General features: G+C 43.9%; 1 protein-coding gene across 2 annotated transcripts in view; it reads right to left on the minus strand.

The window, feature by feature from the left end:
* Positions 1-564: 564 nt before the first annotated feature.
* LOC147905372 (16S rRNA processing protein RimM family) overlaps positions 565-14,221 on the minus strand; it is a 110,374-nt gene continuing 96,717 nt past the window's right edge. The window contains exons 11-13 of one of the 2 annotated variants that reach the window (XM_087370618.1): positions 2,345-2,533; positions 1,108-1,644; positions 565-991 (exon numbers count right to left, since the gene is read on the minus strand). In XM_087370618.1, the coding sequence (XP_087226744.1) occupies positions 959-991; positions 1,108-1,644; positions 2,345-2,533 (759 nt within the window). In that variant the 3' untranslated portion in view covers positions 565-958. The remainder of the gene's footprint in view (positions 992-1,107; positions 1,645-2,344; positions 2,534-14,221) is intronic. The other variant, XM_087370670.1, reaches the window with a different exon arrangement.

Below are 14,221 nucleotides of genomic sequence, written 5' to 3' on the forward strand. Positions count from 1 at the left end.
CTCTTTCTTTTTCACTATCCTAGTTGACGTGACGGCTAAGACTCGTGCGACTCTTTGCTACCTGCACTCTCTCTTTCATTCGATCCTACAGACGCATGCACATAGGATCATTTTTTGGGGCCTCAGGAATTTGCATGCAAGGGTAAGTCAATGGGTTGGTAATGGTGTCGTGATAAAAAGCAGAATGAAGATCAGTTTTTCAAGGGAGTCAGGGTTTTTCTCACTCTTCACAAAATCCTGAAAAGATTATCCGAGTGGTGTTACACCTGCAAAGAGACCCCATGCAACAGTTGCAAAGTGACTTTTTGCAACCGCTGTGAATTGTAAAATCCCACCCTCTGCACAAGATTGTGAATCAGAGTTTGGTTTAGCAACCTACTTCACCCAAATGAGGCCAAGACCACTACCACAGCCAACCTTCAACATGAAAACTCATGTATTTAATCCCTTCTCAATCAAATGTACAGTGTTAAACACAACACCTATGTCAGGAAAGGGTGCGTTGTGCCTCCATACAAAACATTACACAACTGCAAAAATGTAAGAACATGAAAAAATGACTCCACCTTATATGAAAACCAGTGATGCAATGCTCATATGTCCAAGTTATTTCCGTGACATAAGACCAGATACCAAGTTCACAGGGGAAATTACAAGTCACCTCTCCAAGGACTCTGGTAACACAATATGTTCTTGTAACACCTTTGAGTTCATCTTTCCAATCTACCTCAAAAAATCAATGTGATACAAATGGCATACACAGGTATGGTGACACCTGGAGACATAATTTTTGTACCCCTTTCTAATACCTGTTGATTACAAAAGCTGCTAGGCATCCTTAAACTCATCCAATATTTTCCACCTGTTTAAAGGACTAACATTATGCATATAGTCGTTGAGCTGATGACAAGTCTTTGACTTTTTTCTCCTTTGGCTGTTTGTGATCTGTGTTTCTACTTTAATCCAAAACATCAGACTCCAGGAGTGCCACCTGCACTCACAAGAAATCGGAGTGAACTTTCTACCTCCATCTGATCATAAGCAGTACCTGTAGTGATGCTTAGGCACTTGTGTCATTAAAAGAATTGTAAAGAAAAACAGGAATACCTTGGATGGCGAGCAAAACATCAAGGCACTATGAAGAGAACTTTTAAGCTGAAATGCGTTGTTTTCATCAGAACTGATATCCATCCATTGTCCTCCTATTTCCTTCATGTGAAGAACTTTCTTCGATACAGCTTCAAATTTTACCCAGTATCTTTGTTGAGAAAGGTGCTTCAAATATTCTACTGAATATGTGTAGTTACAAAATAGATCAACCCTGTAAAGTTCCTTATCCATTTCAAGAATGCTCGAGACCTCCTTTTTCACATCTTCAGGCTTCATAACAATGAAGTTCTGAGAAGTAATGGCACTGTCACCTGTGTCTGTATCTGCTGTTTCAAACCCTATTCTAGAAACATTACTGGTTTTGCTAGATTGACTTTCTGTTGCAGCAAAACTTTCCTGAATACACAAGATTCCATGGGAATTTTCCAATGGACCAGAGTTAACCTTAAGACCGATGCTTGCTTCCTGTTCTTCCATAAATCCAAATAGCACAGCATCTTTATTGCTGACTGCAGAGTTGTCTGTAGAACATACCTGAACGTGAAGAGGCATGCATGAACAATGGGACCATTAGTGAGATAACTTCATCATTGATTAAGTCGCATGCTAAAGTAAAACGCATGGCTCTAAAGTGCATCCCAACTTCCAACCCTCAGAAAGCTACAGGTGTGCCACCCTTAGCACATCGTTTTGAGCTATTATTTTATGTAAATGTACACATGCAGAACGTCTCATCTCGTGCAATCACTCGCATCTTCTAGCTCTGTATACACTTATGCAATCTAAAGCAATTAGAAGCCCAAACTCACCCTCATAAAATGTTGTCAATCTGCACCAGAAATGATGAATCACAAACTTGGGGGTATCAAAACGAAAGGCATTACCAAGCTATAGCACAAAAATATCATCTTCAAAATGTGACAAATGCACGTTGCTTTAGAAATCGGCAAGTGACATACAACACAAATCTTTATATGGTTTGAAATCGCAAATACAAAATGCATGGTTCTGCACAAAAACTTGTTAAACATGTCGATGGAATATTTACATAGTTTTCTCTTAGTTTTTACGTCCATCAATGTAAAAGCCTTGAATTTCCTTGAGACTAGATACACAACCTTGGAGAGCGCTGAGAAGATGAAGCTATTTTTAACATGATCACCTACCCTTATTTTGCTTTTTGTTTTTCCCCTTTAAGGGGTGTAAGAAAATGAAAAGGATGAAAGTATCATACATGTATGTATTCTACACCGATTTCAATAAGATCATTGAGAACCCCAGAATCATTCAAATCCATGAGGATCTGGCATTCACCAGCTGGACCTGCCATAATCTTCCACTGAGACTCCATTAGAATTTTGTGGCAACCTTCTTCTGAATTACAACTAATGTATGGAAGGCAACTCAGCTTCACAAAAAAAACCTGTGACCACAATAATAAAATAAATCATAACTCGGAATATATAGGGTAAAAGACAATCAAGAAATATATGAACTTTGCTCCACCCTAGTGACAAAAGCTGAGGCAAGCAATTCCAAATAAATACACCAGAAAATGTGGCAAGAGCAATTCGAGTAAACTTCCACAGACATTATATAAAATGTTTGGTTTGAAAGAGAATCTAAACCACACAACAATTCTAAGCCTTTTGATGTGCAATCAATTTCTGATGCGGTACAGTCCTCAAAATGAGTGCCCTCCCTCCTATTAAACAAGCTTAAGGCTTCTATTCGAACAATAAAAACAATGCTGCCTTAGGATGCATTGAATGGTAGGCAAATGAATCGTAGGCTAAGGGTAGTGTTAAACACCATGAGTGATCTTAAGGTCATGAATGAAGGGGGTTATCCCTCTTCATGTGTCAATGCCCATTCTATCTGGACCATCTTGCATGAAATTACTATGCATACACTCGTAACTCTCCCATCTTGCATGTGTATCAATGTAGCAACAAATTACGCCTTCCCCCTTTGAAGGGCCAATCTTGCACAAAGTTGTTTTGCAATTCTGCAATTTCTTAATTCAGTGTTCAAGCATGTGCAAATTTGCTACACTTCACATAATCAGATCATAACATTGGTGTTAGAACCCCTTTGTGGAGAAAAGAGACAAGGTGGCCCAGAGCGAGAGCTGTTTGAGCAAAAGTGACGAGGAGGCTGAAAAGTAAAAGAGTGAGAGCTGTTTGAGCAAAATGTAGGTTGTGCACAGAACTACCATGCACTGCTCAGACAAGGTGACAAAGGGGCGAATGCATTAAACAAAGAGCGAAAGAAGGCAAGTAACGCAAGGCAAATGTTCGCATAGACGGCAAACAATGGTGCTGTATACGTGTAAAGAGAAAATTGACCTGCAATGGATGAATTTTGGACTTTGTCAAGCAAGGGAAAATCTGTGCACCTTCTTTGGTTGTGTTTTTCTCCTTAAATTACACCGTTTATTGGGCACTGAGAGTGTTACAAGGCAAAAACAAAGAGGACTGCTATTGCATATAGCAAGACAGCCACAATACTTGTTGGAAATATTGTAATATTTAAGGCGGTGGCCAACATATTAGTTAGTTGGAGGGTTAGGGGCACTTTACCTTCTAAGGAATTTCCCCCGCAATGTTAGTAGTTGAGGGAGTTTTGACTCACCCTAGGCTTATACCTAGATGAATCCATGAACATTCCCAAACTCATCCTCTAAAAACACAACATAGTGCAGTTTCAATCTCACGAGAGTCACTCACCCTAGGCTTAACTATCATGTTGATAGCCCTCTCGTATCTCAATCTTGCAGCTTCAATTAAGCTGAGCTCCACGTTTTCCCTTCTCCTCACATTTGTTTGTGGGTGGGTGTGTCCCCTGTGAGAGTAGTCTAGGGTAGGACCAACATGCAGTGGGTTGCATTTAGTCCCTCTACGCCTTCTACATAGTATACTGGGTACTATGCTTCATACTCAAATGGCGAGTCTACTTCCTCGGCTTGTAATTGATGTATTGGAACTGCCTGAGGGGCTGGATTTGGTGCTCTTGGATATGGTCGTGGATTCGGATTCTTGAGTAATTGTGGGACTTGTGTCCAAACAGGAACATGATTTAGCCTCAGAGTTGGGGGCGCTTGTGCAAGTGCCGGCGGTTGTCTATACACTGGCATGGGTGCCCCTTGGTATTGTTGATGTCGAGGCGGGTTATTGCGCACGTTGAAGATGCAACTGTTTTCATCATGGCCGCTGACGACATAGATATGGCACCACAACCTTGGCGGTGGATTTGCTTGTGCAGTGATCCAGTCCCTTGTTAGAACTGCTGGTCGAGGCATAGGGAGGGAAAATAGTCCCTTATGTAGAGCTGGGTGCAGCCCTTGTGGAGGGCCTGAGGCAGGCAGCCATATAGGCCTACTAGGTGGGCTGGAGGGCAGAGGGTACAGCCCTCTTAATAGGGCCTTGGAGCAGCCCTTATGGGCCAAACCAGGTCGCCCCACCTAGGGGTAGGAGTTGGCCCCTAGAGCAAGGGGTCGGCTAGTTTGCTGCAGTGGACTGGGGGAGGAGCTGGGGCTACATATAGGCCCCCCTCCTTGACTTTCATTTTATTTCAGTGTGGTGCCTCTTGAGCACGCTTGTGCATCTATTGTTGGAGCAGTTCAGCCTATCTATAGCAGAGGTTTTCCCCATCGCTTTGGGGGTTCTCCTAAGATCACTTGCAGTTCTCTCATCTCTCTCTCCTTTCCTGTTTGTGCGTGTGAGGTTGGCTCTCTGTCTCTTCGATTCAGTTCAGTTCTGTTGCACTTCTCACATGGTATCAGCAAGAAACAATCTACAGTGGCTACCTCATCATGTGAAGCTGAGTACAGAGCAGCTTTCACAGCAACAGTTGAATGTGTCTGGCTGCGTCGTCTATTTGCTGATCTTCATCTGTCATTGGAGGGTCCTTCTCCAATTCTCACTGATAGTCAGAGTGCCATTGCAGTGGCAAAGAATCCAGTGTTTCATGCTCACACGAAGCACATTGAGGTTCACTATCACTACGTCAGAGAGAAGTTGCATGCAGGAGAGATCAGTATGATCTTTGTGTCCACACATGACAATGTTGCAGATATTTTCACCAAAGCACTTCCACGTGAAAAGTTTGAGGCATTTCGCAGTGCCCTGAACTTATATCCGTTTGGTGATTAATCATACTTGTACATGACATTGGCACTGCAGGGGGGTGTTAGAATTATAGATATAATTCAGCAGTGACCAATGTAATTTAATAAGCTAGTTAGGGGCACTTTTCCCTCTTTAAGAGGTTTTTCCCCCTAACCGCAGTTAGTCCACTAACTATGGTTAGTGACTACTAAGGTTTTGTCACTAGGACAAAACCTTATCTCTCACTTTTTTCAGTTGTACTCTCACACTCTTCTATTGCAACTAAGCTCTCAAGCTTTCAGCTCTCAGCTCACTCTCTTGCTCTCTCTCTCTCTCTCTCCAAATCTTACAAGTCTAGGGTAGGTTTGACATTTGCAGTGGGTTGCGTGGCCATCCTAAGCCCCTTGGTTTATCTAATGTGGCATGGCAGTCCGCATCTTGCTGGTCAGGCTGGAAGGCTTGCGTGGCCATATGTGTGCCACAACCCCAGCTCCTATGACCCCTTTATAGGCTGAGGTGGACCGACCTGCTAGTCAGCCACCTAGGCATGCTAGTCGGGGCATAAGGAGGGGGAGCAATCCCCTTATGTAGGGCTGGGTGCAGCCCTTGTGAAGTGTAGGCCATTTTCTCCCAGTTCTAGTGATGCCCTATAGGCCCTGGTATGTGCCTTGTAGGCATAGTTATAGGCACTTAGTTTATTTTGTGCCTTTTATGCCACATAGGACACTTAGTCCTATGTGACACCTAGGACACTTAGTCCTAGGATCTAGGTACAAGTACTGTGTACTTCTCTTTTCTTAACACACTAGTTGACGTGACGGCTCTATCAACTCTTTGTACCTTGCACTCTCTCTTTCATTTAACGATCCTACACTGGTATCAGAGCTTGGTTTGACTCGTCTCCTGCCTCCGAATTTGCACCAGCTCCCCTCAGCCTACCTGCTCCTCCATCCGTACAGTCTGTACGACTGTACGAACGCCCATACACACAGCCTGCACACAAGACATACATCGCCGTACAGCTCCGTACATGCGTTTTGTATGATGTACTTGCGCCATACGTTGTACATGATCCGTACATCGCACTTCCTCCGTACCTGTTCCGTACATGCTCCGTACAACCAAGTACATGTGCTTCCGTACAACAGAAGCCATGTGCCACACGTGCGATCACTTTGTGCCTGCATCATCTTCCGTACAATCTGCAGTATTCCGTATAGGTGTTCCATACAGTTTCACATGTGCGAAACTGCCTTTAGGTTCTGTACTTGCTTTGGCATTGGTTGTGATACAGGACATTCTCAAAATTTGGGGCTTTTAAGGGCTTTTGCTGCCCTTACCTTCTTTTTACTGTTTGAAGTCTTATTAAGCTATTTCAACAGTTTGGAAAGCCTACATCTTGAGGTCTATACGTTGGGACAGTTGCACTTTTGCAGTCACTTTGTGGACAGCAAGTCCTAATTTTGCAGTTGCAAGCCTTGAGGCTATCTCTTGGGATTTGGTCTGCAATTTCTTGTTTGATTGCAGTACATTTGGGTGAGATTGCAAGATATTGAGTCACTTTTGCAGGACATTGGGTCAGATTACAATACATAGGGTCACATTTGCAAAATCTCAACAAAATTTGGGGCTTTTCAGCATTTGCCCTCTTTTTGGCCTATTTGCCCTAATTAAATTTGGGGCTTTTGCCAGATTTGCTGTTTTTGCAGTCAACATTGCCTGACACAGTCACATTTGGGTCAAATCTGCATTTGCCCTTTGATTTGGGTTGGAAATTTGCAGATATTTGCTGTCATTTTTGGACAGCCAGCTCTTTGCAGTGATAGCCTTGAGGTTTTTGGGTTTTCAAGTCTTTTTCAGGGTATCACATTTGCAATGGCTAGCAACAATCATAATCTATTTGGCATTCTTCGTGAAGATGATAAGTTGGATGGCACCAACTATCCGGTGTGGTCTTATCTCATGAAACATATTCTTGTTGCAAGGCATTTTTGGAATATTGTTTTTGGGGTTGACCTGAGGCCAGTCAATGCTACAGTGGTTGCCTCTACTGCTGGTCCCTCTGCAAAGGGTACTCCTCCTGATGCCTTATCTTCTAGCACCTCTACTGCTGCTCCCCCAACTCACGAACAATCAAGATGGGATGCAAGAGATGCAAATGCACATTCTTGTATTGCTTTATCATGCAAGAGAATCATTATTCCACACATCCGGTCTTGCAGGACAGCAAAGGATGCTTGGGACAAATTGGCTTCTCTTTATCAGATTCGCAATGAGGCACGTGTTGCATTTTTAATTAGACAGTTGCACGGAGTTAGTATGAATGAACATGATTCTATGGATGCATATCTGACAAAGGTGAAGGACCTCATGGAACAACTTTCCAATATTGATGAGGTGGTGCCAAATTCTCAGCTTGTCAGTAATGATCAGCTAGTTACTTTGCTTTTGCAGGAAGAGCAAAGTCGTGCTAATAGACAAGCCATTATTCCTGATCATGCATTTGCTTCACAACAGACAGGAAGAGGCAAGGCTTCCAAGCCTATGGGCAAGCCTAAATGTGCGCATAGCAGTGGCAATTCCTCCAATGCATCTAAAAATACAGCAGATAAGTCAAAGAAGAAAAGATGCAACTATTGTCGCAAGCCTGGACATGACATTTCAGAATGCAGGAAGCGCATTGCTTCGGAGAAAAAGAAAGCAGGATTGACAGTTAATGCCTCACATGCAATTGAATCCCACGAGCCAGCAGATGCTTCACATGCACATGCTCTCCAGGATGATTGGGCATGGGCTGTCCATTGTTCATTTGATCCCTCCAAAGTTGATGCACTCTTTACTGCTAATGATGCTCAGTCTTGGTATTTTGATAGTGGTGCTTCCAAGCACGTCACATCTTGCAGACAGTTGTTTCATTCCTTAGCTAATGCACCTCAAGGAGGAACTGTCACATGTGCTAATAATGCTTCCTATGCTGTAAAAGGAATTGGAGATGTGCAGCTCACATCCATTTCAAGCCATCCTGTCACTTGACAAATGTTCTTTTTGTGTCTGGGATTGAAGTCAACTTGATTTCAATTTCAGCAATTGCCACTTCAGGTTTCAGAGTGAATTTTTATGGATACAAATGCCTAGTATATGATCTTCGTGATGACAATGCCATAGTTCTCACTGGCACTTTGCAAAAGGGACTTTATCACCTTGATCATCACTCAGCTGCACATTCTGTTGAAGCATTTACTATTTCAGATTCACAGCTTGCTGAAACTCATCTTTGGCATGAGAGAATGGGTCATCTCAATTATAGAGCTTTTGCAAAGCTACATTCACAACATATGGCAGATGATGTACCTCAAACTCACACAGTTTCCAAACATGTGTGTGAGGGTTATCTTTTGGGTAAGATGCATCGGTTTCCTTTTCAAGAGAATTGTCCAAAATTCTCACAAAGGAAATTGCAGCTAGTACACAGTGATGTCTGTGGCCCAATGAAGACAACTTCCATTGGAGGGTACAAATATTTCATGACTCTCATTGATGACTTCACAAGATATTGCTGGGTATATCCTTTAAAAGCCAAATCTGAAGTGTTCTTATGCTTTCATGGTTGAGAATGAATCACGATGCAAGCTTGTCACCCTCAACACAAATAAGGGGGGGAGAGTATATGTCAAAGGAGTTTGATGCATTTTTGTCTTCATGGGGCATTGTTCACTCATGCACTACTCCTTACACTCTTCAACATAATCCTGTTCATGAAAGGAAGAACAGGTCCACTATGCAGATGGCCAGATGCATGCTTAAGGCCAAGTCCTTGCCCAATAAATTTCGGCTTGATGCAGTGATGTGTGCCAACTATGTGCTGAATAGATCACCTACAAGGGCATTTTTGTCTTCATGGGGCATTGTTCACTCATGCACTACTCCTTACACTCCTCAACATAATCCTATTCATGAAAGGAAGAACAGGTCCACTATGGAGATGGCCAGATGCATGCTTAAGGCCAAGTCCTTGCCCAATAAATTTCGGCTTGATGCAGTGATGTGTGCCAACTATGTGCTGAATAGATCACCTACAAGGGCATTGAAGAATCTTACACCTTATGAAGCATGGAAACGCAGGAAGCCTTCCCTTTCACACATGATAGTTTTTGGGTCTCTTGCATATGTTCATGTAACATCTCAGCTGAGACATAAGCTTAATGACAAGGCAATCAAATGCATATTTATTGGTTACAGCCAGGAGAGCAGAGAGTATCGGTTATACCAACCAAATACTGGGAAGATTATTGTCACTAGAGATGTAATCTTTGCTGGACATTTCGCTTCTCCTCTTGTGGACTGCAAAGCTAAGCCCGAAGTTGACATGTTTGATGCCTTTGACTCTTGGTTAGCTCTGCCTTCCTCTAGGAGGACTTTGAGTAGTAACATGAGCCTCCTGCAGGTCCTCCAACAAGCACTGATCAGCCAGTACCCCATGCTGATTTGCAGATTTCTCTTCCAGCACAAATGATCCCACTATTCATGATGCAGTGATTGAAGAAAGAGCTGTCAATAGACAACAAAGGCAAGTTCCCAGATGGCTTCTTGATATATTGAGGGACAGCAAACAAGATCAGCCTTTTGCTGCCAGGACAAGATCAGGGAATAGACAGATGCATGGTCACTTTCTTGAGTTTGCACTCCTTGCTACAGCTTGCAATGAAGAGCCTCTGTGCCATAAAGATGCTTTTGACAGCAAAGAGTGGATGGATGCAATGAGAGCTGAGTTACAATCCATTGCCAAAAATGACACATGGGAATTAGTAGATCTCCCTCTCGGCAAGCATGCCATTGGTACGAGGTGGGTCTACAAATTAAAAAGGAAATCTGATGGTAGCATAGATCGACACAAAGCCCGTCTTGTTGCAAAAGGGTATGCCCAACAACAAGGCATTGATTTTGAGGAGACATTTACTCCCACATCTAGGATTACTACCATTAGATGTGTCATTGCCATTGGAGCCCATCACCATTGGCAAGTGCACCAACTTGACATCAAGATTGCTTTTCTTCATGGGGATCTGCACGAAGAAGTCTATGTCACACAACCTCCTGGCTTTGAGGTTGTTAATTCTGAAAACAAGGTATGCCGGCTTCGCAAAGCCCTTTATGGTTTGAAGCACGCACCCAGGGCATGGTATGCCAAAATTCATGCACACTTACTATCCCTTGGTTTTCAGAATAGCCCCATAGAACCCACAATTTATGTCCGTAAGAGTGGATCTGATTTTTTAGTGCTGATTTTATGTGGATAATATGCTCATCACGGGCCCAAATACTCAGCATATTGCAGCTTTCAAAGTTGATTTGCAGCAGGTTTTTGAAATGTCAGACATGGGACAGCTCCACTATTATTTGGGCATTCAGTTTGCTCATGTTGAGGGGGATATCATGATGTCTCAGCCCAAGTATCTTGGACAGCTCCTTGATCATTTTCAGTTCGAGGATTGCAAGCCAATCTCTACTCCAGTGGACCCTGGCTTCAAATTCTCAGCTCATGATGGGAGCCCACCATGTGATATCACTCTTTATCAGCAGGCCGTTGGATGCCTTATTTATTTATGTCACACCAGACCTGACTTACAGTATGCAGTATCTCAGCTTAGCATATTCATGCACATGCCCAGCTCACAACATTGGTAGGCAGTCAAGAGAGTTTTCAGATATCTCAAAGGCACTCAAAATTTAGCCCTTTTCTATGGTGATCAGGGCTCACTTACCATGCATGCTTACACGGATAGTGATTGGGCAGGATGTTCCGACACCAAAGTCACATATTGGCAATTGTTTTTTGCTTGGCAATTCATGTATCTCTTGGCTTAGCAAGAAGCAACCAATAGTTGCCACATCTAGCTGTGAGGCTGAGTACAAGGCAGCTTTCACCGCTACATTAGAGTGTGTTTGGGTTCGATAGTTAGTTACAGATCTTGGTATTCGCCAGACATCCTCCACTATGGTCTACACTGATAGCCAGAGTGCCTTGGCCATTGCGCGTAACCCAATGTTTCATGCGCGTACCAAGCACATTGAAGTTCATTATCATTATGTTCGAGAGCGGTTGTTAGCAGGAGACATAGAGTTGTCTTATCTTCCCACAGAGGACAACATAGCAGATCTGTTTACAAAGGTACTTCCTCGTCCCAAGTTCGAAGTCTTCCGATAGGCTTTACACTTGGTTCCCTTTGTTACGTGATCTGACATACCTTGTACATTCATAGGTGGCTATATCCTTTTGGATGAACATGTGCCACCATGACCAGAAAATACCAGGTATTCTAAGACGTTTCCAGAATACTTCAGCCCATACCATGGAGGGGGGTTTGTAGGCCATCTTCTCCCAGTTCTAGTGATGCCCTATAGGCCCTGGTATGAGCCCATCTATAGCAAAGGTTTTCCCTACCGCTTTGGGGTTCTTCTGAGATCACTTGCAGTTCTCTCATCGCTCTCTCCTTGCATGTTTGGTGTGTGTGAGGTTGGCTCTCTTCGTCCTAAAACCACGCGACAGCTTGTCAATCATCTCTCTTCGTCCGTCACCCGTCGCCCATCGCCCGTCGTAGTCGGTCACAGCCCGTCGCAGCCCAGCCCGTCGCCCAGCCCAGTCCGTCGCTCAACCAACCCAACCCTACCTAGCTAGCTCGTCGTCTCCCGCCCAGCCCCCCGTCGTCGTCTCCCCACTCTTGGCTGGGCTGTACCCCAGGCCCAGCCAAGGGGTTAGTTCAACCAAAACGGGGATAGTCGATATGGCCAGCCCATTCTCCCCTCACCCCCCCAAGCTTTACTCCGCCATGGCAGCCACAACCCCTGCTCCCTTCGACAGGACGTACTCTAGGTATAAAATTCAACCTCCCCCGGCACTAACCAAGCCGCAAGAGCAGATTTACCATCTCCAGCAAGAGGTACGAGACCTGAGGTCCCAGCTCACCCAAGCCCTAGCTCGTATTGCAGCTTTGGAAGGCCCAGGGAAGCAGGAGATTATTGCAGCAGCCGTACAAACATGTAAATCTGAGCCCCCAACACCACGGCTGATTTCCACGGTTAGAGAGCTCATCCAAGTGAAAGTGACAGCTGAACCCAAGGTTGACATCCAAACAAAGATCCAAGAACATCAACTTTGGAAAGAGAATGCTATGAAGATTCGAATAGGGGGAATACCAGATTGGCATCATGAGAATGACACTTTCAATGAGGCAATCGAAAGAATCAAGGCAGCAGTCCCAGCCATTAACTGGTCAGCAAGCCCAACTGATGACAAGAATGATGATGAAGAAGACTCTTCCCCAGTTTATTAATCACCCAGGAATGGACACGCTGTCATCACCTTCAACTCGAAGATACTCAGGAAAAGGATTCTACGAAATCCTATAAGCTGAAGGGGACAAAGATATGGATTGCTGAGGAGCTTACAAGAACCCAACTGAAGGACAAAGCTACCGAGCTTGCTAAGGTTTGGGCAGCCAGGGAAGCAGGAAAATGGGCAGTCTATCGTGACGGTCTTGCAGTGATTAGAGAATTTAAGACTAAACCTAAAGACCCTCAGTCTTAAACTGATGTAATGGCCACCCCATAGCCTAGTACCTAGTTTTATGTTCTATGTGTTTTTAGGTTCTATGTTTTTTTTTTTTGGAGGAACCTAATGATGCTCCCAGGGAGGTTGCCTATGGCCCTCTCTGTACTGATGTATAAGCAGGTCTCTTTTGTCCCATAGACCTTTCAGGTCTCCAGTGGACATTAATAAACTTTCTTTCTTTCTTTCTTTCTCTCTCTATCTCTTCATTTCAGTTTCAGTTCCATCTCTTCACCCCAGCTCCTATGACCCCTTTATATGCTGAGGTGGACCGACCTGCTAGTCAGCCTCCTAGGCCTGCTAGTCGCGGCATAGGGAGGGGGAGGAATCCCCTTATGTAGGGCTGGGTGCAGCCCTTGTGAAAAGCCTGAGGAAGGGCCTTGGTGCAGCCCCTTAAGGGGCAAACCACGTCAGCCCCCCTAGGTGCACGAGTTGGCCCCTAGAGCAAGGAGTCAGCCAATTTGTTGCAACCGACTAGGGGAGGGACTGGGGCGATATATAGGCCCCCCTCCTTGCCTTTCATTTCATCTCAGTGTGGTGCCTCTAACAAGATCATCGATATCACACGATCATCGTATATCACATGAGGATGTGCAAGAGGTTGTTAGAGATGAGAGCGCTGCTTCACAGGAACAACAATCCCTAGATGGTTGTTGCAAACTCTGCAGGACAGCAGACTTTCGGCCCCCCTATCTAGTAGAACAAGGGCTAGCTCAAGAGGGATAGGTAGAGAAAACTTGGATGAATTCACTGTATGATACGAAATTTGAATGAACCATGCACTTTTGAGGATGCTCAAGACAATGAGTATTGGATGAGGGCCATGCAGTTAGATTCTATCATGAATAACAATAAACGAAGTGTTGGATTTACCTGTAGGGAACAAAGCTATTAAAACAAAATGGGTGTACAAGATCAAAAGAAGATATCATGGTACCATTGACAGGTACAAGGCAAGGTTGGTTGCCAAGGGCTATTCTCAGCAACAGGGAATAGATTATGATGAAAGCTTTGCCCCAACTTCTAGGATGACCACCATCAGATATGTTGTTTCATTGGCTGCCCATTTTTGTTGTAAAGTACATCAGTTTGATATAGAAACACCCTTTTTCAATGGGGACTTGCAAGAAGAACTGTATGTGAGTCAGCCTTTTCGTTTTCAAATGCCTAGTCAGGAACATAAAGAATGCAGACCCCATAAGGCACTTTATGGGTGAAACAAGCCCGACAAGGTCCATTTGAGAAAATGCATATATTTTTTACAAATCATGGTCCACATAATAGTCCAATTGAAAGGACAAAAGGGATTAGTTGATTGTCATCTTATACATGGATGATATGCTGCTCACATGCACAATGAAGAGAAAACTCCAGTATTAAAGAATGATCTTGAAGC

The sequence above is a fragment of the Dipteris shenzhenensis genome, chromosome 1, assembly GCF_047967505.1.
Source record: "Dipteris shenzhenensis isolate YYH24624 ecotype China chromosome 1, Dip_SZ_1.0, whole genome shotgun sequence".
Classification (NCBI taxonomy): domain Eukaryota; kingdom Viridiplantae; phylum Streptophyta; class Polypodiopsida; order Gleicheniales; family Dipteridaceae; genus Dipteris; species Dipteris shenzhenensis.